The sequence below is a fragment of the Leucoraja erinacea genome, chromosome 2, assembly GCF_028641065.1.
Source record: "Leucoraja erinacea ecotype New England chromosome 2, Leri_hhj_1, whole genome shotgun sequence".
In the NCBI taxonomy this organism is placed as follows: domain Eukaryota; kingdom Metazoa; phylum Chordata; class Chondrichthyes; order Rajiformes; family Rajidae; genus Leucoraja; species Leucoraja erinaceus.
In genome coordinates, this window is record NC_073378.1 from 106,966,800 (window position 1) to 106,991,670 (window position 24,871).

Sequence of the window (24,871 nt, forward strand, 5' to 3'; positions counted from 1 at the left end):
TTGCAGCCTCATTAATTTACCCTTTTCATCCTTCCTTCCAAACTGGGTTATGCCACATTGCCCCACCTTACACCCCACCTGCTAACTTGTTGCCTACTCACCCAACACATCTGGAGAGGGGAGAGGGGAGGGAGAGAGAGGGGATGGAGGGAGAGGAGAGTAACAGAGAGAGGGGAGGGACAGGGAGAGGGGACAGGGGGAGGGGGAGGGGAGGGACAGGGAGAGAGGGGAGGGAGATGGGGAGAGAGGGGAAGGAGGGAGAGGGGAGTGGAAACAGACTACCCTGGTGCTTATTCTCATCATACTGCTAGAAAGCCTACCTTGTCAGAAAATAGGTAGAGGTAGAGGGAGCCAGGCGGGGTGAGTGAAGGTGGAGACAGTCGATGGAGAACACATCAATGAGGACACAAATATACAAGCAATGAAATGAATAGAATGAAACCTGTCGGGGGAGGGGATCCAGTAGGTGAAATGAGTGTGGGGTATAAATGAAACTGGGATATGATGGTAAAGGAGGTTGAAGGGGAGGAACAGGAAAGGGAACACACGATGAAAGGACTGGATTTGAAAGTGCGAAAGGAGGTTGAGAAGGGGGGGGGGGGGGGTAATGGAGGAAATAAGGGATACCTGAAATGGGAAAATTCAGTGTTATGGAGTACATAGACAGAACATGAGCGGTTGTTCTTCTGGACAATTAAAGCAAATTCTCAATTGAACCCCTTTATGGCTGACTGTGGGTGACAAAATTGTGAATTTTGCTGGAGCGGGATTCCAACAGGAAGAACACTTTTGGTTATTCATCTCCAATTTCAAAGGTGGGGAGTTGTTGGGTATTCTGAAAGCAGTTGCCAGGGACACACCAGTGATATACTTCTGGCAGTGGGGATATTGAATAGTGTCGGCAGTATCATAGCTCAGAGTGCATAGGGGAATGAGGAGAACACTGCAGTTACACACAGTTGGGTTAACCCACGTACATGTGCCAGGAAAAGCTGCAGGATCAATGGCTCTGACATAAACTGAACAAATAATTTTGAACACAGTGGGGAACATCAAAGAAAATAGGAAGTAGTATTTTCATAGGACAATACAATAAACGTGATTCCCTCAAAACCATGCTGTGTGTTTTGAACCGTTCCGATGCCGGAGTTTCGATCATCCCGGCGAAAGGGCCTGCACATCCTGTAGCAGCAACTGTGGAGGGTTCCAGGCCCTGGCCACGGGTGAACAAAAGGAAGAAGATTGGATGACCTTTATTGCCTTCCATCACAGTGAGAAATGTTGATTCCACTGTGGTGGATGTTTATGTTAAATTCTATTGTGTGTTGTATTCTTTTTATTTGTATGGCTGTACGGTAACTCAAATATCACTGTACCAATTGTTGCATGTGACAATAAATGTGAATTTGAACTTGAAATTATAAGCAATGGTGTTCATACCATAAGCAGCCCTTTATATGCATATACAATGCCCAGCCAGATACTCATGTTAGTATTTTCACAGTGTTCCAGCAATGGGCGAATTGCAAAATCTCTTCCAGCAGGATCCGGCTGCAAGAAGAAACAAAAACAAAGTTGGTACCACATTCACTAACATGTAAAAATGCCAAACTACCTGGTAATGTTAGGCAGGTAGGTGTTGTGTTCGGGATAGGCATTAAATTAATCGTAGAAATAAGCATAATCACAATTTTAATTATTCCAATTAAATTCTAAAGATGGAAGTTAACTTTGAAAACAATATTGCCCATTACAAAATGATGACATTTACCTTTCATTGTTTCAGCCACAACCTTTAAATGTAAGGTTATCAGAAGATGTGAGGTGGTATGTGGTGTCTATTGAGCTTTACCAACAATACATATATATAAGCATTTATTAAGACTTTACTTTAGATTTTAGAGATACAGTGCAGAAACAGGCCCTTCAGCCCACCGAGTCCACGCCGACCAGCAATCACCCATACTTAAGCACTATCCTGCACACTAGGGACAATGTACGTTTGTTACCGAAGCCTAATTGACCTACAAATCTGTACATCTTTGGAGTAAATCGGAACACATGAAGAAAATACATGCAGTGACAGGGAGAGCATATAAATTCCATACAAACAGTACCCTTAGTCAGGATCAAACCTGGGTCTCTTGTGCTGTAAGGCGATAAGTCTATCAGCGTGCCACTGTGCCGTCTGGCACAGAAATAGACCCTTCGCACCACAATGTCTATGCTGAACATAATGGCAAGTTAAACACCCTCAGCCTGTACATGATTCCTATCCCACCATCCCCTGCATTTCCATGTGCCTATGTTAAACACGATTGTAACTGCCTTACCACCAACCCCAGCAACACATTCCAGACATACACCACTCTGTGTAAAAACAACAGAGGCTGTTCATCGGCAATGGGAAAGAGAGAGAGAGTTTTAGTTTGAAGTGTGATAGAGATGCGCAGCACAGAAATAGACCTTTGGACCACACTCTAAGTGTGGTTTCACCAATGACATGTGCAGCTGCATCATGATGTCCTGTTTTTGCCCTCACTATTCTTCCCTGTGAAGGCCAGTGTGCCAATCCCCTTCTTTACCACATTGTCCACCTGGCTGAACACCTTTATGCCCCTGTCCCACTTAGGAAACCTGAACGGAAACCTCTGGAGACTTTGCGCCCCACCCAAGGTTTCCGTGCGGTTCCCGGAGGTTGCAGGTGGTTGCCAGAGGTTGCAGGTGGTTGCCGGAGGTTGCAGGTAGTGGTAGCAGGTAGGGAGACTGACATAAACCTCCAGGAACTGCACGGTAACCTTGGGTGGGGCGCAAAGTCTCCAGAGGTTTCCGTTCAGGTTTCCTAAGTGGGACAGGGGCATTAGGAACCATACTCCTGTACTCCCAGATCTTTCTGTTCTACAACACTCTCTAAGGCTCTATAATGGACTGGACAAGTCCAGCCCTGGTTGGCTATATCAAAGTGCAACACCTTGTCAGAGTTAAATTCCATCTTTCATTCCTTGGCAACCTTCCCAAATAAGTATGATGTTGTTGTAAACTTAGATATCTTCTTCACTATGTGATGCAGTTACCTCGTCTCTACCTCACCAGTGTGTTTGTTTTTATATAATGATGTACACGGTTTACAATATACTTCATATTGCAAAGTTTTTGAAGTATAGCACCTATTTTGTTGTCATCTGTGAACTTACTAACAAGGTTAACAACATTGCCATTCAAATTGTTCATGTTGATAACAAACAGCAGCGGAACTAAAACTAACCCCTGTGGAACTCCACTGGTCACAGCCCACCAATCAGTAAAACAACCCTCCACAGTACCATTGGCCCCTTTCTCAAGCTGATTTTGAATCCAATTGGCCAGACCACCTTGGCTTTCATGTGACCAAATTATCCTGACTGGTCTACTACCATGTGGGACCTTGTCAAAAGCCTTGCTTCCATTAATTTGTTCTATATCTCTCTATAATCACCATCTATATATTTTGTTTCCATCTCCCGTGACTCACAACCTGAAGAAGGGTCTCAACCGGAAATGTCACCTATTCCTTTTCTCCAGAGATGCTGCCTGACCTGCTGAGTTACTCCAGATTTTTGGGTCTATGTTCGTGATGCTAAATATGCATCTGCACTTTACTCTGCTATGTTATGATTCCCTGCTTTCTGCCTTCCTTGGTTTTCTCTCAAGGATTTCCTAATATTTGTAGGGCATTTCTTGCCAACAAAATTCCGTGAGCCTTCCATTGTGTTGGTTGTAAATTTGTTCTTCTTCCATGACTTTCTTGCTGATGAACAAAGCAAACATTGCACAGTGTTTCTATTCCCTCTTACAACCACGCCTTAGAATAATGAATGGAAGAGAAAATAATAAATTATTCAGTGCTACTGTGAAGACATCAGATTTTTAAGGGAATCATGATTTATTAATGGTTTGCTGTGACTTGAGTTTACAAAGTCTAACTGCGATGAGAAAAGAGGAAAAGGGATTACATTACTTTTAGATTTCATTGCAAAAGGTCTGACAGGTAAGGTGGATGAACTCATGGCATTGATAAGTACATGCGACCAAGGCACTACAGCCATAACAGAAACATGGCTAAGTGTGGGACAGCACTGGCATCTTAATGTTCCAGGTTGCAGGTCATAAGCTCATAAGGTCATAAGTGATAGGAGCAGAATTAGACCATTCTGGCCATCAAGTCTACTGTGCCATTCAATCATGGCTGATCTATCTCTCCCTCAACCCCATTCTCCTGCCTTCTCCCCATAAACATTGACACCCATTTACTAATCCATTGACTTTGTTTCCACAGCTTTCTGTAGCAATTAATTCCAGATTCACTACCCTCTGACAAAATAAATTCTTCCTCATCTCCTTCCAAAAGGAATGTCTTTTAATTCTGAGGCTATGACCCCTGGTCTTAGACTCTCCCACCAGTGGAAACATCCTCTCCACATGCATTCTATCCAGGCCTTTCACTATTCAGTAAGTTTCAATGAGGTCCCCAATCATCTTTCTAAACTCCAGTGAGTAGAGTCCCAGTGCTCATCATATGTAAACCCACTCATTCCTGGGGTAATTCTTGTAAACCTCCTCCAGAACCAGCACATCCTTCCTCAGATATGGGGCTCAAAATTGCTCACAATACTCCAAATGCAGCCTGAGCCTCAGCATTAGAGCCCTGCTTTTGTATTCTACTCCTCTTGAAATAAATGCTAGCATTGCATTTGCCTTCCTTACTACCAATTCAACTGGCAAATTGAAGAGTTGGAGCCGAGAAAAGACCAGGACTAATCAGGGTCAGCCGCAAATGGCCTCAGGCAGGACAATTTTTGAGAAATACACAAAGATTCACAAAGTACAGTAAAACCTGGGAACGTTAATGGTGATGTCTTGAGGACAGTATATATTGCAAGCAAGGAGGCCTTGGTTGCACTAAAATGGAGGAAGGTAGATAAATCTCTCGGGCTCGATCAGTGGGCATATTGATAAACTGGAAAATAAATTGTCGACATCCTGGCTATGGCGAGGTGCCAAAAGACTGGAAGATAGATAATGTTATGCTTCTGCTTAAGGAGGGCTGCAAAGAAAAACCTAGAAACTAAAGGCCAGTAAGCCTAACATCTGTGGTAGGCAAGTTACTGGAGAGGATTCAGAGGCATTATATATACATGCATTTGGAAAGACAGAGATTGATTAGGGATAATCAGCATGCTTTTCTACACAGGAGGTCGAGTCTGTGAATTTGATTGATTTTAGGAAGTAATCATGAAGATTGATGAGGCCACGTCCGTAGACGTAGTCTATGTGGGCTTCAGGAAGACTTGTAATGTTCCGCATGGTAGGTTGTTCTGGAAGGTTAGATCGCAAGGTATCCAGGGATAGCTAACTGGATACAGAATTGGCTTCACGGTAGGAAACAGAGGGTGGTGGTAGAAGGATAATTTTATACAGGAGGAAAGTCGTGAGTGGTGTGCTTCAGGGATTGGCGCCGAGCCCATTGCTGTTTGTGGGTTAAATCAATGATGTGGATGAGAATGTACAAGACATGATTAATACATTCAGAGATTACACACAAATAGGTGGTTTCACAGACAGCTCAGGCCCTTTAGGACCGACATGAGAAAAACATTTTTCACAGAGAGTGGTGAATCTGTGGAATTCTCTGCCACAGAAGGTAGTTGAGGCCAGTTCATTGGCTATATTTAAGAGGGAGTTAGATGTGGCCCTTGTAGCTAAAGGGATCAGGGAGTATGGAGAGAAGGCAGGTACAGGATACTGAGTTGGAAGATCAGCCATGATCATATTGAATGGCGGTGCTCGAAGGGCCGAATGGCCTACTCCTGCACCTATTTTCTATGTTTCTATGTTGAGTCCTGTCGACATTCTTGCAAATCTGTGTACTCTTGTCAGCTTAATGACATATTTCTTATTGCAGTGTGACCAAAACTGAACACACTACTCTGTGTCCTAGCTAAGAAAAGCAAGTATCCTAATGTCTCCAAATCAATTGCATGGGACATGTTCACCCCAATGTGCTTGCACCATGATCTGAATAGAGGCAAGAGCTACTGGAAGAAATCCAGGAAAGGCTTTGGGTCTCACCTAAGGGTTAATATTGGAGCCTCCACTTCAACATGCTAAAGCATGAATTACTGCAAGCTAAGTGCAAATATGCCTATAAGTTCATGGGCAGGCAAAGGTTAAAGGCGATCACACTTCATTTCTTCACAGCAAAAAATTGTTATAAATTTTGAAAGAGGAGTACATCACTCTGGCTGAGTCACCACCTGCATTATAAGGGCGGCACAGGTACAGTTGCTGCTTCACGGTGCTTACAGCACCAGAGATCTGGGTACAATCCTGACTACGGAGACTGTCTTTACAGAGTTTGTACGTTCTCCCCGTGACTGCGTGGGTTTTCTCAGAGATCTTCGGTTTCCTCCCACATTCCAAAGGATTGTAGGTTAATTGGCTTGGTATAAATGTAAATTGTCCCAAGTGTGTGTAGGATAGTGTTAATGTGCGGGGATCGCTGGTCGAGGCGGACTCGGTGGGCCGAAGTACATCAATCGAATGATCATTGGCCTTAAATGGGGCATCAATTTATCAGAATTATATCAGTTAAATTACAATGAGGGATTATGCAGACTGAAATTTAGAAGTTATGATCCAGGAAAAACAGTCTATAATTCTACACCTTGGGGATGGTGGAAATTTGGACCCCGCTTGCTGCTCTGGCAGTTTTAAATATTTAAACACAACATAATAAATAATATGTAAAACAGCCTGAAAACTCATGTCATAGATCAAATATTAAATGACAGATTGGGCTTGGGTAATTAAAATTCTCACTTGTGTTCTTGTGATGTTACTTTAAATATTGAAACAGAATTAGGCAAGGAGGATTTCAACATTAAAAATAATACCAGAGTATGGTTTTTGATTTTGCTCTCCATTTCTGAGGAATACCTAATGCAGAAAATCTGAGTAAACAGCTGAATATTAAAGCATTTTTATAAAATTTAAAATTCCAAACTTTCAAATGAACTATAAATAATACAGATGGCCCAAGAACACAGTGTTTTTAAATATTTAAACAGGACGACACAATGTTCAAATTCATGCCAATACCAAATCTGGCCAAATGGGTTGTCATCTCATGCAACTAATCCAATATTTATTATTTTCCAAATTTATTCAGGAGTTTCAACCACAGTTTGATAGGGTCGATCATTTTTCGGAATTAACCGAATTCTTGCACAAAATACTTATTTATATAAAATATCAACTTTTGCACAAAGCACAGCACTGAAGAGTTGTTGCTGATCCTACCCATCAGATAAATATCTGATATCAACAAGAATTCAGGTGAGAGACCTCAATATGATTTTCTTTACGGTTTGAGAAAATCAAATTCTTAGTACATTGGCGTAAGCCTGGTTTGACCTCAAAGAGGACAATGGGAAAGTTCCTTGTAAAACTTAAGTTTCAAAACTAAAAATTCAGAGTAAATTCTGGGAATGAATAAAGACATAGCAAACAGCAACTTCATAGTGAATGGAGATGTAGAGTGGGGTCCATGGGGCACAATAGCATTTATATTTCAGGAACCCCATACAATGTGGTGAAGGATTTTGTTGAAATTTTGCTTGAGAAAAGCAAAAAAAACCTTGGGTGAATGCAAGGACACTATTTCTCTCTCCTTGAAACTTGGTTGACAGTGAGAACCTATGATTTAAAGAGACTGCAAATGTCAGGAATCAAATCAGTGAGAGACCCTCTTGAGAGCTAAAACTTTCCATACAAAGGCTATGTTGAGAATGACGGATGATCAAAAATGGAGTGCAAGTTAAAACATTTCCAATGTTCCCCAATTCAGACGTAATTAAAGAGAAAAACCATTGCATAAACTAATTTGCAGATTACAGCAAACTAGGTAGGCTGGTGGAATGATACGAGGCAGCTCAGGAATCACTGAATGAACAGAGAGAGAGCAGAATCAATTTAACACAGTACAATGCTGTGGATGACCTGTCATATTCAGCCTAGAAGCTTTAAATGTATTTCTCAGCAAGGTGCATGGGCACTGTGATAAGTAAAATAATTTCCATGAAAGCCCATGATTTACGAACCAATAAGATTGTCAAATTAACAAATTAACAGTGCTCACAAAAAAAAATTTGAATTTTAAGGTTTTAAATTAATTAAACAATTACAAATGAAACTTAATGTAAGCAGATTCTATCGAGTCCTGACATCACACAAAATCAACACCCAGCTAATCATGTTTTAACTCTATGGAAAACCAAACAGTCAATTCCATTCCCGGTTCTTTCCATGTAACCCTGGGAGTTTACTTCCCTCAATTGGCTCTTCAATTTATTTCTTAAATCATTGATTGTTCCCACTTCCATCCGCCTCAAAGCCAGGCTGAATGTTTTTTTAAATAATGACACAAAAGGAGATAAATGAGGTTCAGTTATTGTAAGAAAATGTTGTGTTGCCAATGGAGAGTGGCAAACAAACTAAATGGCTGGTTGGAGATGTACTCACACATTACCATGGGGGTATCCTGCACTTGGCTTCTACCAACATACCAAGGATGTGCCAACTGGTAAGTTGATTGTAACTGTAATTTGGCCTGAATGCAGGTGCATGGCAGGAGAATCGGTGAGGTGGAAGATGTTTAATGGAATGAGAGAGGATAAATTGAAATACAATACTGAATGCAGATTGGAACTTGTGATGGCTTGTGTAGATGCAGCAGACCTGTTTCTGTGTGGCATGGCTCCATTATAGTGTATCATCAGGTCACATATTTAACACAGTCTTTTGCCTCCAAGAAACAAGAAAAGCATTAATTTTATGGACACAAAAAGACTAATCCCTGGGACACTGATGTTGGATACGTCAAAGAAGAGCCCTGGACATTTTAGGTCAGGGCTCTGTAATTTTTCTTCAAAGTAATTTGTCTGGGTTTAACCATACGTTCCATGGCCCAGTCTTAGTTTCCTGGATTTATTACCATAGATCCCAGATATTTCCCTTTTCTCCAGGACTCAGACATTGGAGAATAGGCTGCAGCTGATTGCTGGAAATTTCCCAATATTTTACTGTGCTGAAAACATGCTCTAACTGGTATGATATACAGTTTCACCCCAGACTTGCTACTACATTTGTTTCAAACATTACAACATTCCTGATTGATGGTCATTGAGCTGAAATGTTAAATCTCTACAGATGCCGCCTGACCTGCTGAACCTCTCCAGCATTTGTGTTTATGTCAGAGTTGCAGCACCGGCACCATTTGGCATTTAATTTTATACATACTGCTGGAAATCTGAATCAAGATCAGGAAATGCAGAGTATTTGTTTTGTTGATTGCTGCTCTGAAGTACTTGCACATTTTTAGTGTCAAATTCACAAAGAACCTTAGATCTTTTTTAGTTTCCTCTTTTGCAATCTTGACACATCTCAAGGATCGCAAACACTAATAATTTGAATTTTACCTGTCCTTAGTTTACATTTGTCTATATTAAACCAGCACTGTTTCAATTTATATTGCTTGCTGCCTCTTCTAGCTCAAGATCATTTTCACATCTAGATTGCATCCAAATCTTGAAAAGGCCTTATTTTTCTCTGTTTTGGGAGCATAAAACAAACATAGTTAAAGATTATAAACACAACAGACTGCAGATGCTGGAATGTTGAGCAAGACATAAGATGCTGGTGGAACGCAGCGGGTCTGACAGTACCTGAAGAAGAATCCCGACCCAAAACGTTGTCTGTCCATTCCCTTCACAGATGCTGCCTAACCCACTGAGTTCCTCCATTACTTTGTGTTATGCTTCAGGATTGTAGAGCTCATTGCTATGCTATAACACAACTTTAAGTGCAGGAGTACATATACACAGAGAATGAAGTTGGAGGTGGCTGAGCGAGAACAGTAGTGCCATGCTCCCAATTCTACAGATTGAAGCCATCCCTATCAAAACACAGGGATGAGCATGTTATCACCTCACAGAGGACTGGGTGGCTGTGGTTTGGCAACATTAGGAATTGTTTAATGAATTCCTGCAATTGGAAGGGGGCAAGGGATTGGGTCTCACAGCCATTCTTACCAAGCTGGTGGGCCTTTGTTGTACAGATGTTGGGAGCAGATGGAGAACTATTGATGGTCAGAGAGTAGCCTTATCCCCGTAATGGCAGTGGCTGGAAAGTCAGGGGTGGTAAGGATGGAGAAGAGTGAGAGTTTGTGGGGGAAGGGAGGGGGGGACGGTGAGGGGGAAGGGAGAGAAATGGGGCTGTTAGAGAGGAAGGAGTGGAGTGAGGGAGAGGGGAGCACAGTTGATAGGGAAGGTTGAAGGAGGAACTGGTGGGGTGGAGAGAGTTGGGGGGGGAGTGGAAACTCTCAACAAGATCACCACCTTTATTATTGAGCCCATTACATCAAGCGAGTATGACAGGGAAAAGTTACAGGTGGACATCAGTTGCAGAACCAGAGGGGAGGAAGCTCATTTAAAGGATTATTGCTATTTTTAAAGCTCTTGAGTATTAATATTCTGAGCAGGTTCCTGGGTTTGCACGCAGAATTAGCAGTGCTCCTGTTAATTGTGTCCCAACATTTCTGCTGCCTCTTCTCATCAGTAAGGCAATTGCTCACTGCCATAGTGGAAAACACTTGAATGAGTCAGTAATAATTGAAGCTTGGACTGTTGTGTTTCCCAGGATGAATTGAAAGGAAAACCATTTGGGCAGGAACGTCATAATGAGCCTGCCTGATCAATATTTCTTGATTATCTTCTGCAAAGGCAGTTAATGCTTGGCGCCTTTGTGCAAGAGCTTACTTTTCTTGGCACAAGAGAAATGTGGACATTTAGTTTGCACACTTGTGGAACTGGAACTCATTAGACATGTTATTTCTTCAGGAGACAATTGCAAAAGAGAAAACATTTAGCAAGGACAATTTAATTAATTATCTAACAAAAAGATTTATCTCTGACTTCCTCACTAGCAAATGGAATGATGATGAGTGGGGATTGAATTCATGGGGATAGTCAATGTTCTGGCAGTCCGTTATGAATAAATACTTAGAGATTATTCATGGGATAACTTGGTGTCAAAGACAGTGTCATATATACACAAAAAAGCTGGAGAAACTCAGCGGGTGCAACAGCATCTATGGAGCGAAGGAAATAGGCAACGTTTCGGGCCAAAACCCTTCTTCAGACGTTTCTGCCCGAAACGTTGCCTATTTCCTTCGCTCCATAGATGCTGCTGCACCCGCTGAATTTCTCCAGCTTTTTTGTGTACCTTCGATTCTCCAGCATCTGCAGTTCCTTCTTAAACACAGTGTCATATATTGCAGTTTCAGTGAATTGCTACTTTGACTTTGGCTCTTGGAATTAATCTTTTTCAATATTGTTTGCTGACATATTTCATGCCATTCCACATACCTATGGCCTTGTACAATAAAATCCATTCTTTTATGTAACAGCATGTTATCTCCCACCCATTCAAAAAGTTATGAATACATCTGCGATAATAGAAGATAAATGTGTTTATTCGTACTTTTTTCCCATTGGTCTCTGAATAAGATCATATTTATGCTCAAGAAGAACTCAGTGTGCTCCTTTCTACTTGTGTTCCTGTCAGGGGAGAGATTGCTTTGAATAATTGTGTAGGGAGCTGATACTGCTCAAAAGCTGGATTACAGCAAAAAAAAAAGTATTCCAAAACTAGGAGCCATAACGCTTATGGTCTATGAGAGAATGTTTGTCACACCGAGTGTCGTTACTATGTGGGATTTACAGCAGTGTGGAATAGTAGAGGTGAGAAACATTGCCTTGGGTGGGAAGAAGTTGGCTCATTGTATCAGGAAGGAAATTAAATAAATATAATGAAAAGTTGAGATGAAGGAAAGTGGGAGAAAGTTCATGTTGATAATAAAACGTTGGGACCATCTTTTGAATCTAGTGGCTTGTTCCTCAGCTTTAAATTAAATGTAAATCTATGCAAATATCTGTAACCAGATGGTATCTTCATAGTAACAGTTGGTTTTTGCACTGCAATGTCACTGTGCATTCAATTAAATATTTAGGAACAAAGTACTGACATACAAATTCAACAGTTTCAGCACATCAGTTCTGAATGTCAGTTTTGTTTATCAGGATATTTGAATGCTGAGTGAATTGAAAGAGGAATGCAATAAGCTGTCAACATCAGGGCTAGTGATTTAAAGTGTGTTATGGGGCATTGAAACAAGAGTCACGAGCCAAGAGTGTTTTATTATCATATGTCCCAGATATGACAATGAAATTCTTGCTTGCTGCAACACAACAGAATATGTAAACATAGTACATAACGGGAGAAGTAAACAAAGTTAAGTGTGTGTATACACATGCACACATACTCAATCTCAATAAAATACAAATATAGTGCAATAATAATGATAGTCTGTAGCAGGTCAGAGATTATTTGTTGTTGTGTTTCATACACAATACACACAATACACAATACAATTTATTTGTCACTTGAACCTCATAGAGGCTCAAATGAAATGTTGTTTCTGCAGTCAAACACACAAGAAAAAAAGACCCAAGACACAACACAATTTACACAGACATCCATCACAGCGCATCTCCTCCTCGCTGTGATGGAAGGCAAAGAAAAACTTATCTCTCCCCTGCCGATGTCCTGATGCCTGATGGCTGTAGGGAAGAAGTTCGGCCTGAATCTGGACATTACAGTTCTCAGGCTCCTGTACCTTCTTCCCGACGGCAATGGTTAAATTAGCGTGTGGCCAGGATGGTGTGGGTCTTTGATCATGTTGGCAGCCTTTTTGAGGCAGCGACTTCGATAGATCCCTTCGATCGTGGGAGGTCAGAGCCGGTGATGGACTGGGCGGTGGTTACAACTTATTACAGTCTTTTATGCTCCTGAACATTCTAGTTGCCGAACCAGAAAACAACCACTCTCCAAATATTAACATTTCTACATAAAATCCCCTTTCAATCCTCTATCTCTCACCTTAAATATATGCCCTCCTGTTTTTGATACCCCACCTTGAGAAAAAACGATTTTGACCATCTATCCTATTTTTGCCTCTCATAATCCATACACTTCGATCAGGTAAACCCTCAAGTCTCATATGCTCCAGGAAATCAAGTACAGGCTACCCAATATTTTCATCATGTCCCTAAAGTCCTCCAATTATAACAACAAATTACCTTTAGTATTGCTCCACTGTTTAATGCAATGTGTCTGATTTCATCTACTGCACACTCTCGTCACATGAAAATATAAAACACAATTTTACTGTAAACATAAGAAGCAACAGGAGACCATCTTTGCCTTTAAGATTTGTTCCACTGTTTATCAAGGTCATGGCTGATCAGCAACCTGAGTTCTGTGTTCGTGCATTATCTCCAAGCCCTTTAATCGCATAGCATTCAGAAATTCATTGATTTGTTTAGAATGGAATCAATGACAGAGGCTCCGCAGACTTATGGTGCTGAGAATTTTAAAGTGTTACCATCCTGAGTGGAGATATCCCATGGGTGCTGCTGCATTTTCATGGGGGCAATTTGGGGACTGGATAGGAGAAGAGGTCACCCCTCACCAGGAAACAGAGCAGGAGGGGAATAAGAAGGTGTAGAGCTGAGAGGTAAGACTGGAGGCAGCAGATGATTTGGAGATGGGGGAGGAGGGTGGGGAGATGTAATACTCGGGGTTGTGAGACACATTGTTGATGATTAGCACTGTGCCTCATTGCACCCAATGTCAAACAAAACCAGTTCAGTACAGTACAGTTTATTGTCACGTGTACCGAGGTACAGTGAAAAGCTTTTGTTGCGTGCTTACATGTTTACAATCGAGCCATTTACAATGTATCGATACCATCTCAGAGACTCTGGTCACAGCCGGTTGTTGTGTATTCAGTGCCTCCATCCATCCTTTCCCATTGTGTACCTTGAAATAATCACCTTTGTCACCTAAGATATGATCACCTAATGTATGAGACATGATTGCCTAGTAACATGCCTTGTGTACACAATGAACCTCACCCGGAGTTACATGGAAGATTTCTCATTTCTACCCTTTGTATGAATATTTGTGTCAGAGAGAAGAGGCCACATGATGCATAGCATTCTGTTGTATTCTGTTGTGCTACTCCACCTCAATAAATAAACCCCTGATCAAATTGCACAAGCTGCTTGCTCCAATATCTCCATCTTTCTCACTATAACAGAATCTGACCTCCCCACAATTTGGCCAGTCATCCTCCATTTTCCCCCGTGGCCAAGGGAATGGGTTGCAAGGGGAAAATAGATCAGCCATGATCGAATGGCAGAGCAGCATCAATGTGCAAAATGATCTACTTCAGCTGCTATGTCTTATGTTCGGTATAGACATTGCGGCTCGGAGGACCTGTTTCAATGCTGCAGGTTTGCTATTTTATTATAACAATGTCAATGGTAAGAGGGATGGAGCTGACTTCTACTGTAAATTGGTAACAAATAACTTTGTTTTGACAGTATCTTTATACAATACAGTGCTGTTTATTGTCATTTGAACCTCAAATGAAGTTCAAACGAAATTTGGTTTCTGCAGTCATACAACAAGAAGAAACAATTAACAAGATACACAATTAACACAATTTACACAAACATCCATCACAGTGAATCTCCTCCTCACTGTGATGGAAGGCAAACTCATTGTCTCTCCCCTGTTTTCCATTCGTGTCCCGATGTTAAAGCCCTCGGCGGGCGATGGCAAGTCCCGTGGCTGTTAAGGCCGCGCCGGGCAATGTAAGGCCCTGCTCCGGGTCTTGATGTTGGAGCCCCCGGCGGGCGATGGCAAGTCCCGCGGCCGTTAAAGCCACGCTGGGCGATGTAAGCCCCCGCTCCAGGTTTTCAACCCTGCAATTCGGATGGGAAAATTGCCATTACGGGAGCTCCGAAAAGCGCTCCCACCAGGGACCCACGAGCTCCCGATGTCACCGTCCACTAGGCCTGTGGATGGAGCCTCCGAAGCTCCGAAGTCGGGTCACAGCCGCGCGCCACCACAGTTCTCCTCGCTCCGAAGCCGGCCAGCTCCACGATGGTGAGTCCGCAGGCTCCGCGACTGGAGCCCCCAGGTCGTTCCGGCTGGAGGCTGCTCCACGGTGCTAGGCCCCAACGACAACGGAGACCCGACAGGGAAAAGGTCGGGTCCCCCGTACAGGGAAGAGATTTAAATGTTCCTTCCCCCCCCCCCCCCCCCCCCCCTACATATACACAGCTAAAAACAATATATAAACTACAACCAAACTATACACTCAACAGGCCAAAATTAAAAAAAACACAGACGAACTGTAGAGGCCGCTGCCGTGAGACGCCGCCATTTTGAAAATTATTAAATGTTTATGCTTGCTAGACCATTATGTTTTCATTAATTACAATTAAAGATGACGAATTTGCTGATGACGAAAATGATAAATGTTGGTTCTTCATGTGTTATGTTTCAACAGTTGAATAGTTCGCTTTACTGAGCTTTTAAGGAGGAAATATGACAACAAACTGTCTTCAAACTACAGCGGAAGTCAGCTCCATCCCTCGGGTCATTGTTAACACTGTTAATATTTATTTACATTTTCTTTGACATCATCCAGAAATAACAAATAAGAAGACATTATAACAAGTTGGTCTCATTAGATTTCATAATATGGCTGGAATTAATGAGTGGGTGTTTAAAAAGTTAAGCAAATGATTATCGCCTTCCAGAAGAATTAAAGAGGATCTGATTTTGTCTAAGTCCCCTTACGAAATTAAGAAATAGTTATCACCTTCCAATTAGTGACAAAAATAAAATAATTTCATGATTACTTAAAAGACATTAGCTGAGAAATAAAATGACCTGCCACGTTTTCACCATTGCAAATCTGAAATTTATTGTAGTCCGAGCAAACAGTCCGAGTCAAGAGTGTTTAATTGTAATATGCAGCAGGAACAGAACAATGACACTGTTACTTGCTGGAGCTTTATAGGCCCTTAACGTAGTAACACAACAAATAAATATACAATTATCAATAATACCAATAAATTTACAAGCAGTAATACTCAGTAACCAGACCACGATAGCACAAAGACGAAGTACATGGTGCAGACAAATTTAAAGTCCAAAATAGCTTACTGCTGAGGTAGGGTTGCAATTTATGTTGTGCAGTGGAGTTCAAGAGCCTAATGGTTGCTGAGAAGAAGCTGTTCTTGAATCTGGAGATCAGATTCCTCTACCTCATTCCCGATGGTGCAGCAAGATGAGAGGGTGGCCATAATGGCGTGGTTCATTGATGATATTAGCTTCCTTTTTGAGGCAGCATCTCCTGTAGATCCCTTCGATGGTAGGGAGGTCAGTATGCATGATAAACTTTTTGCAGCCTCCTTTGTTCCTGGATGTTCGAATTAACAAAGCAGGCAACGTTGCATCCAGTCAGTGTGCTCTCTACCGAACACCTGTTGAAGTTCGATAGAGTATTTGGTAACATGCCGAATCTCCTCAATCTTCTGAAGAAGTTGAGATGCGTTGATGAGTTTTTTTTGTGCTTGCCTCAAAGTGCTGGACCCAGGACAGATCTTTGGAGATATGCCCGCCCAGGAACTTGAAGCCGTTGACTCTCACCATTGCCCTCCCGTCATTGAAGGCAGGTAAAGTTGTGCCAATCATGAAATTAGAGCAGATGGTATCCATGTTAACATTTCTGATAGTAGGCAGCCTTAGGCATGAATAAAATTATGGAACAAACTTGAATTAAGCAGCATTTGGATAGAAGATTATTTGATTAGATTGCACATGGACCATTTATAATGCTGTAATATCATAAAATTATGAGGAATTATACCAAAGTATCCTCTTGTATGAATTTATGGAATATGATAAAGTGCAACCTAGGAGATTAATATCAAGAACTATATCTAGCATTCTAGATATTAATATAGCAAGGAATGAATTAAAGAACTTCCAATGCGCAGCACAATAATTGGATGTGTCTCTGACAGAATGTTATTATAAACAAGTACTTATTGCATATGGGAAAACATGATGCATTCTAAGAGAATATATTGATTTGATGAAATAATCAATGTAGGGAAAGATGAGTATCTAGTGCATTTCCTATGATATAATGAATAACATATTTTTGAAATGAAAAAAAGCTTCCTACATATTTTAAAAGGCAGCAAATTACTTCTGATGCCCATTATACCCAAATGATGCTTAAACACATAAATGGCATTTGTCAGTGTAAAACATGTTTAGATGCCACTTCTGTGAAACCAATTTATGTGCGTATAGATTGTCATTAGTGTAATCTAATGCCAAAATAGGGCTTTAAAATGAATTGAAGGCCTGTTGCTGGGCATAATTACAAGGGTCCAACCCGACCAGTTTAAACTACAGAGTCTAGCGCTTAGACTGCCTGTCAGACAAGCTCCTTTAGGTCCTCAATCTACAATCAACCATCCTCAATATTGTCAAAGTTTGTCTCTTAAAAAGCAGATAGCAACAAAATTGTTAAATGTAAACCATGGCAATCTTTTATTGATTTGTCAGACAGGAGCGGCAAGATCTACAATGAGCACAAATGGGCTCCACTCACAGAACAAAGGAAAGTTAGCGCAATTATACATTTTTCTTATCAGTAAAACACTCCTACCAAATCTGAATATGGCATGACTGAAAGATTCTATAGCCTTTCAGAATATAGAAAAAGCTGGGTCCAAATCATCTCATCCAATAATAAGTTATTACTTATCTCTGGAGCGTCAGCTATTTTTTTCAATCTCGGCTTCTTTATGTCCTTGAAAGAGCACATGCTATTATTCAGGTTTTCATTTTAATGTCTTTATTAAAAAGACAACCTGTCCTCCATATAGTGTTCCATATAATGTGCAAAGTCATTCAGACTTGGCACCGAGCAATTATTTTGTTCAACTAGACCATGCTTTCGTAGAAGAACAACTCCATTTTGTAAACTTAATTAGATTTGACTATTAGCTCTTTCAATCATGACCCTGAAATCCCACCTACTCACGTGATCATGACTACAACTTCCATCTTTCATTCATCCTGAGCTCCTCGTCTTTCTTCCTCCACTCCGCTCAAAATTGCACTGTGAAACCATCTCCCCTGATCTCTGACATTGTGAAGTGGGTGGCGGAAAAGCTTCTCTGTGTACATATAACATGACTGCTCTATTGTGAGCATTACCTTGAGTTTCATGTGCAATTACATTTTTGTAGCATGTCAAGGATGCAAAAACATGCATTGACCCGATGCAATTCAATTCACGCTTTCTAGTACAGGACAATTTCTGGGCTTATTTCTGGTTCTGATGAAAGTTATTGATACATTAACTCTGAACTTCCCTCCAACCGTTAGTGTGACCAGGATTTTAGAGTCATAGTCATACAGTGTGGGAAACAGGCCCTTCAGCCCAACTTACCCATGTCAACCAATATGCCCACATCAACACTAGCCCCACTTGCTTGCATTTGGCCCATACCTATCTAAACCCATCCTATCCAAATATCTTTTAAATTTAAATTTTTAATTTTTTTTTCATTCAGATTTCCAGCATATGCAGTTAAAACATAAAACAATGCAACACAGGGACAGGCTCTTTGGCCCACAATGTCCATGTGAAACATCATGCCAAATTAAATTAATGTCCTCTACTTGCTTATTATCCACCTCCCTCAAATGATCTGCATACCCAGTTGCTTGCTTTTCAATGTATAGGCCAAATTGCTCTTGTTCGAATTTATATATGGTTCAAATCATTCAATTAATATCTTATTTAATTATCAATGCCTTATTTTGACAAATGGAATGACTAAATATCACACCTTGAGTTTAAATCACACAAGAAAATGAAATTATGTGTAATAAATTAGCAACAGGATGATAAGACTCAATCTTTTTCAACTCATGGCAACAGTTTCTTCAGGCTGATCTTGTTTCCAAAGATTCACCACATGTACTTTTCTCTGCTTTATTAGCTTAATGTATTCTTGTAAAACAATTAAAGAGGATGCTCATTAAATCGGCAGTCAATCCAGAGGCGGAAAATCATTAGATCTTTTACCACAACCAAATTACTGACCAGATTAATTCAATTGATTCACAGCAGCAGAAATAGAGGGAACACACAACACAAACAGTTCGGGACAGACAATGTATTGAAAAGACACTGGGAACAAAAAGCTTGCTGGTTACAGAACAGATTTAGACCTGGAAACTGGATGATTGGTGTACATGTCCCACATCTGCCATGAATAAGTGTGTCTGGAGCAAGCAGAAACCTATGCCCTTTTGTGATTTAGTATGAATTCTGTAGATCCTGCCTCCTGTGTCCCTCAGATGGTGGACTGTATAATTTTGTCATCACGCGTGGTTTAGCCAATTTTAAAACCTCAGGTCGCTATCACCTACTAACTGAAGCATCTAAACTTCAATTCATCTTCTTCTCATTAAAGACACAATTTGACCTCAGCGTTTTTAAGATTTTCTTTTTTTTTTTTGCTCTGTTTATATCAGAATCTCCCAGGCTCACCCAGAGACTAGAATATTGTCCAACAAATTGAGGAGGTAAAGGAATGGTCAACATTTCAGGCCAAAACTTTGGACCAGTATTGTATGCGGGTGAGATTCCACCCTATTACCTGTTTGAATGAGGATGATTTTTTTCTTTCAGGCTATCAGGTAGCAATGTTGACAATATGGCGCATTCATTATAAGATAAATAATTTATATCACAATACTTTAGATTATAAATAATGAATACTCGATATCTAGTCATTATTAATTTACCTGTAAAAAATTGCAGACGGTTCATTCCATCAGTTCAAGTTCTGTGTATTTTGAGATTTTGCAGATAGCCAATTTTAGTATGAGAGCACTTATTACTAAACAAATTAAATGTTAACCTGCATATAGAACATAAAGCAATACACCACAGAAACAGGCCTTTTGGCCCGTAACATCAGTGTTGAACACAATGCCAAGGCAAACTAATCTCCTCTGCCTGCACGTGATCCATATACCCCCATTCCCGACATATCCAAGTGCCTCCCTAAATGCATTTTTGAATGCCATTATCATATCTGCTTTACCACCACCCTGGCACTATGTTCCAGGCATCCTCCATTCTCTGTGTGAAAATACTTGTCCTGCACATCTCCTTTAAACTTTGCTCATCTCATCTTAAAGCTAAACTCTCATGTCTTTGACATTTCCATCCCGGGAAATACGTTCTGCCTCGTGTAATTTTATTTACTACTATCAGGTCCCCCGTCAACCTCTGATGTTTCAAAGAAAACCATCCAAGTTTGGGTGGTTAACATCGGGACCTGAAACATTGCCTGTCCATATCTCTCCACAGATGCTGCCTGACCTCCAGACTGTGTTGCTCAGGCAGTTTATTTTTAGTCCAAATTCCAGCATCTGTAGTCTTTAATGTCTCCATCTGTGGTATCAGTGTCACTGAAGGCTGTGATGGACAAATAGTTGGACTGCAGGAGTTAATGATAAGTTCATGTTCATAAGTTGTAGGAGCAGGATTAGACCATTTGGCTCAACAAATCTACTTTGACATTCAATCATGGCTATTTTTCACTCTCAACCCCATTCTCCTGCATTTTCTCCATAACTGTAGACACCTTTACTAATCAAGAGCCTATCAATCTCCACCTCAAAAATATCAATTGACTTGGCCTCCACAGCCTTCTGTGGGTTACAGGCAAGAAATTGTAGCTGAAGCCATGATGAGATCAATCCTATATATGCTCCTATATTTATGGTTCTTCCATTGAGATGCACATTTTGTCATTAGTTGTCATTTTTTCCTGATAGATTTTTCATATTGTCTCTGGACTATTAGAAAAATCTAAACATTGCTTCTATGTCATAGGGCAGACTGCCATGTAACTTATAGGTAATATCTGGAAGGTGAACTACTCTTTCTGAACAAGGAGAGTTGTAATGCTCTCCCAGGCACCCAGAGAATATTTGTCATGTCACATTTATCAAGTGAGTCACAAACATGAGATTGATTTAATATCCATTATTCTGTCGGAATGTTCACTGGTATGAAAAAGAGTCACAAATAATTTCTATAACATAGAAACATAGAAACATAGAAATTAGGTACAGGAGTAGGCCATTCGGCCCTTCGAGCCTGCACCGCCATTTAATATGATCATGGCTGATCATCCAACTCAGTATCCCGTACCTGCCTTTTCTCCATACCCTCTGATCCCCTTGGCCATAAGGGCCACATCTAACTCCCTCTTAAATATAGCCAATGAACTGGCCTCAACTACCCGCTGTGGCAGAGAGTTCCAGAGATTCACCACTCTCTGTGTGAAAAAAGTTCTCCTCATCTCGGTTTTAAAGGATTTCCCCCTTATCCTTAAGCTGTGACCCCTTGTCCTGGACTTCCCCAACATCGGAAACAATCTTCCTGCATCTAGCCTGTCCAACCCCTTAAGAATTTTGTAAGTTTCTATAAGATCCCCTCTCAATCTCCTAAACTCTAGAGAGTATAAACCAAGTCTATCCAGTCTTTCTTCATAAGACAGTCCTGACATCCCAGGAATCAGTCTGGTGAACCTTCTCTGCACTCCCTCTATGGCAATAATGTCCTTCCTCAGATTTGGAGACCAAAACTGCACACAATACTCCAGGTGTGGTCTCACCAAGACCCTATACAACTGCAGTAGAACCTCCCTGCTCCTATACTCAAATCCTCTTGCTATGAAAGCCAACATGCCATTCGCTTTCTTTACTGCCTGCTGCACCTGCATGCCTACCTTCAATGACTGGTGTACCATGACACCCAGGCCTCGCTGCATCTCCCCCTTTCCCAATCGGCCACCGTTTAGATAATAATCTGCTTTCCCGTTTTTGCCACCAAAATGGATAACCTCACATTTATCCACATTAAACTGCATCTGCCAAACATTTGCCCACTCACCCAGCCTATCCAAGTCACCTTGCAGTCTCCTAGCATCCTCCTCACACCTAACACTGCCCCCCAGCTTAGTGTCATCCGCAAACTTGGAGATATTGCCTTCAATTCCCTCATCCAGATCATTAATATATATTGTAAATAGCTGGGGTCCCAGTACTGAGCCTTGCGGTACCCCACTAGTCACTGCCTGCCATTGTGAAAAGGACCCGTTTACTCCTACTCTTTGCTTCCTGTTTGCCAGCCAGTTCTCTATCCACATCAATACTGAACCCCCAATGCCATGTGCTTTAAGTTTGTATACTAATCTCTTATGTGGGACCTTGTCGAAAGCCTTCTGGAAGTCCAGATACACCACATCCACTGGTTCTCCCCTATCCACGCTACTAGTTACATCCTCGAAAAATTCTATAAGATTCGTCAGACATGATTTACCTTTCGTAAATCCATGCTGACTTTGTCCAATGATTTCACCACTTTCTAAATGTGCTGCTATCCCATCTTTAATAACTGACTCTAGCAGTTTCCCCACTACCGATGTTAGGCTAACTGGTCTGTAATTCCCCGTTTTCTCTCTCCCTCCCTTCTTAAAAAGTGGGGTTACGTTTGCTACCCGCCAATTCTCTGGAACTGCTCCAGAATCTAAGGAGTTTTGAAAGATTATTACTAATGCATCCACTATTTCTGGAGCTACTTCCTTAAGTACTCTGGGATGCAGCCTATCTGGCCCTGGGGATTTATCGGCCTTTAATCCATTCAATTTACCCAACACCGCTTCCCGACTAACCTGGATTTCACTCAATTCCTCCACCTCCTTTGACCCGCGGGCCCCTGCTATTTCCGGCAGATCATTTATGTCTTCCTTAGTGAAGACGGAACCAAAGTAGTTATTCAATTGGTCCGCCATATCCTGGTTCCCCATGATCAACTCACCTGTTTCTGACTGCAAGGGACCTACATTTGTTTTAACTAATCTCTTTCTTTTCACATATCTATAAAAACTTTTGCAGTCAGATTTTATGTTCACTGCCAGTTTTCTTTCATAATCCATTTTTCCTTTTCTAATTAAGCCCTTCGTCCTCCTCTGCTGGTCTCTGAATTTCTCCCAGTCCTCCGGTATGCTGCTTTTTCTGGCTAGTTTGTACGCATCATCCTTTGCTTTGATACTATCCCTGATTTCCCTTGTTATCCATGGATGCACTACCCTTCCCTGATTTATTCTTTTGCCAAACTGGGATGAACAATTTTTGTACTTCATCCATGCAGTCTTTAAATGCCTTCCATTGCATATCCACCGTCAACCCTTTTAGAATTAATTGCCAGTCAATCTTGGCCAATTCACGTCTAATACCCTCCAAGTTACCTTTCTTTAAGTTCAAAACCATTGTTTCTGAATTAACAATGTCACTCTCCATCCTAATGAAGAACTCAACCATATTATGGTCACTCTTGCCCAAGGGGCCACGCACAACAAGACTACTAACTAACCCTTCCTCATTACTCAATACCCAGTCTAAAATAGCCAGCTCTCTCGTTGGTTCCTCTACATGTTGGTTTAGATAACTATCCCGTATACATTCCAAGAAATCCTCTTCCTCAGCACCCCTGCCAGTTTGATTCACCCAATCTATATGTAGATTGAAGTCACCCATTATAACTGCTTTGCCTTTGTCGCAAGCATTTCTAATTTCCTGTTTGATGCCATCCCCAACTTCACTACTACTGTTAGGTGGCCTGTACACAACACCCACCAGCGTTTTCTGCCCCTTATTGTTTCGCAGCTCTACCCATACCGATTCCACATCCTCCAAACTAATGTCCTTCCTTTCCATTGCGTTAATCTCCTCTCTAACCAGCAACACTACCCCACCTCCTTTTCCTTTCTCTCTATCCCTCCTGAATATTGAATATCCCGGGATGTTCAGCTCCCAGCCTTGGTCACCCTGGAGGCATGTCTCCGTGATCCCAACTATATCATAATCATTAATGGCTATCTGCACGTTCAACTCATCCACCTTATTACGAATACTCCTTGCATTGAGACACAAAGCCTTCAGGAGCTAGTTTCCAGTTCTTCTTTTGCACATGGCAAACATAACTGGTGGATGAATGGATGGTTAGGAAACTTCTGCTAAAAGATGAAAGGATCTAGAACCAGACCAGAATTATTTAAAAGAGTTTCCGACCAAAAGAAAATCATTAATTTTTCAACTACTCCCAAAATCCTAATATACAATTTGTTTTGCTCCACGCGATGTCCAAAAATGACTAACTGCAATGGACATTGTAAACATTGGTGTATCATGATAAAGTGCTACCTGTGGCACAGAATAATGACTGATTGGAGCCAATTTCATAGGCAATCTGATAGCCACATGTACAATTAGGAAATTTGTATCTATCAAATATCATGGAAGACTTGTCAGCTAATCCTTTCCACAAAAAGAATAGAAATTTACCAATCATAGCTTTTTCATTTACTCGCTATCACCAAACAAGGCGTCAGCAAAGGATGAGAAATGTGTAGGAAAGAACTGCAGATGCTGGTTTACACCGAAGATAGACAAAAATGCTGGAGTAACACAGGGGGAGAGGCAGCATCTCTGGATAGAAGGAATGGGTGACGTTTCGGGTCGAGACACTGATGAGAAAGATCATAGATCGACTTCTCTCGAGCTTAGAGTGCAATGAAGGATGTAAATATGCCCTGGTTGAGGCAGCTAATTACAGAGGAAGATCTGTAAATAGTTGCATCCTTGTCTGCACAGTTCGGCAGCTCACTAAATATCAAGGGAGCCATGTCAGCAAAATATGGGTAACGATTTGAAGACTAATATTTACTTTATTGCTTTCTTTCTG

General features: G+C 41.2%; 1 protein-coding gene across 1 annotated transcript in view; it reads right to left on the reverse strand.

The window, feature by feature from the left end:
- gabbr2 (gamma-aminobutyric acid (GABA) B receptor, 2) overlaps positions 1-24,871 on the reverse strand; it is a 753,408-nt gene that overhangs the window by 29,743 nt on the left and 698,794 nt on the right. The window contains exon 14 of the mRNA XM_055662806.1: positions 1,441-1,551. Coding sequence (XP_055518781.1) covers positions 1,441-1,551 — 111 coding nt within the window. The remainder of the gene's footprint in view (positions 1-1,440; positions 1,552-24,871) is intronic.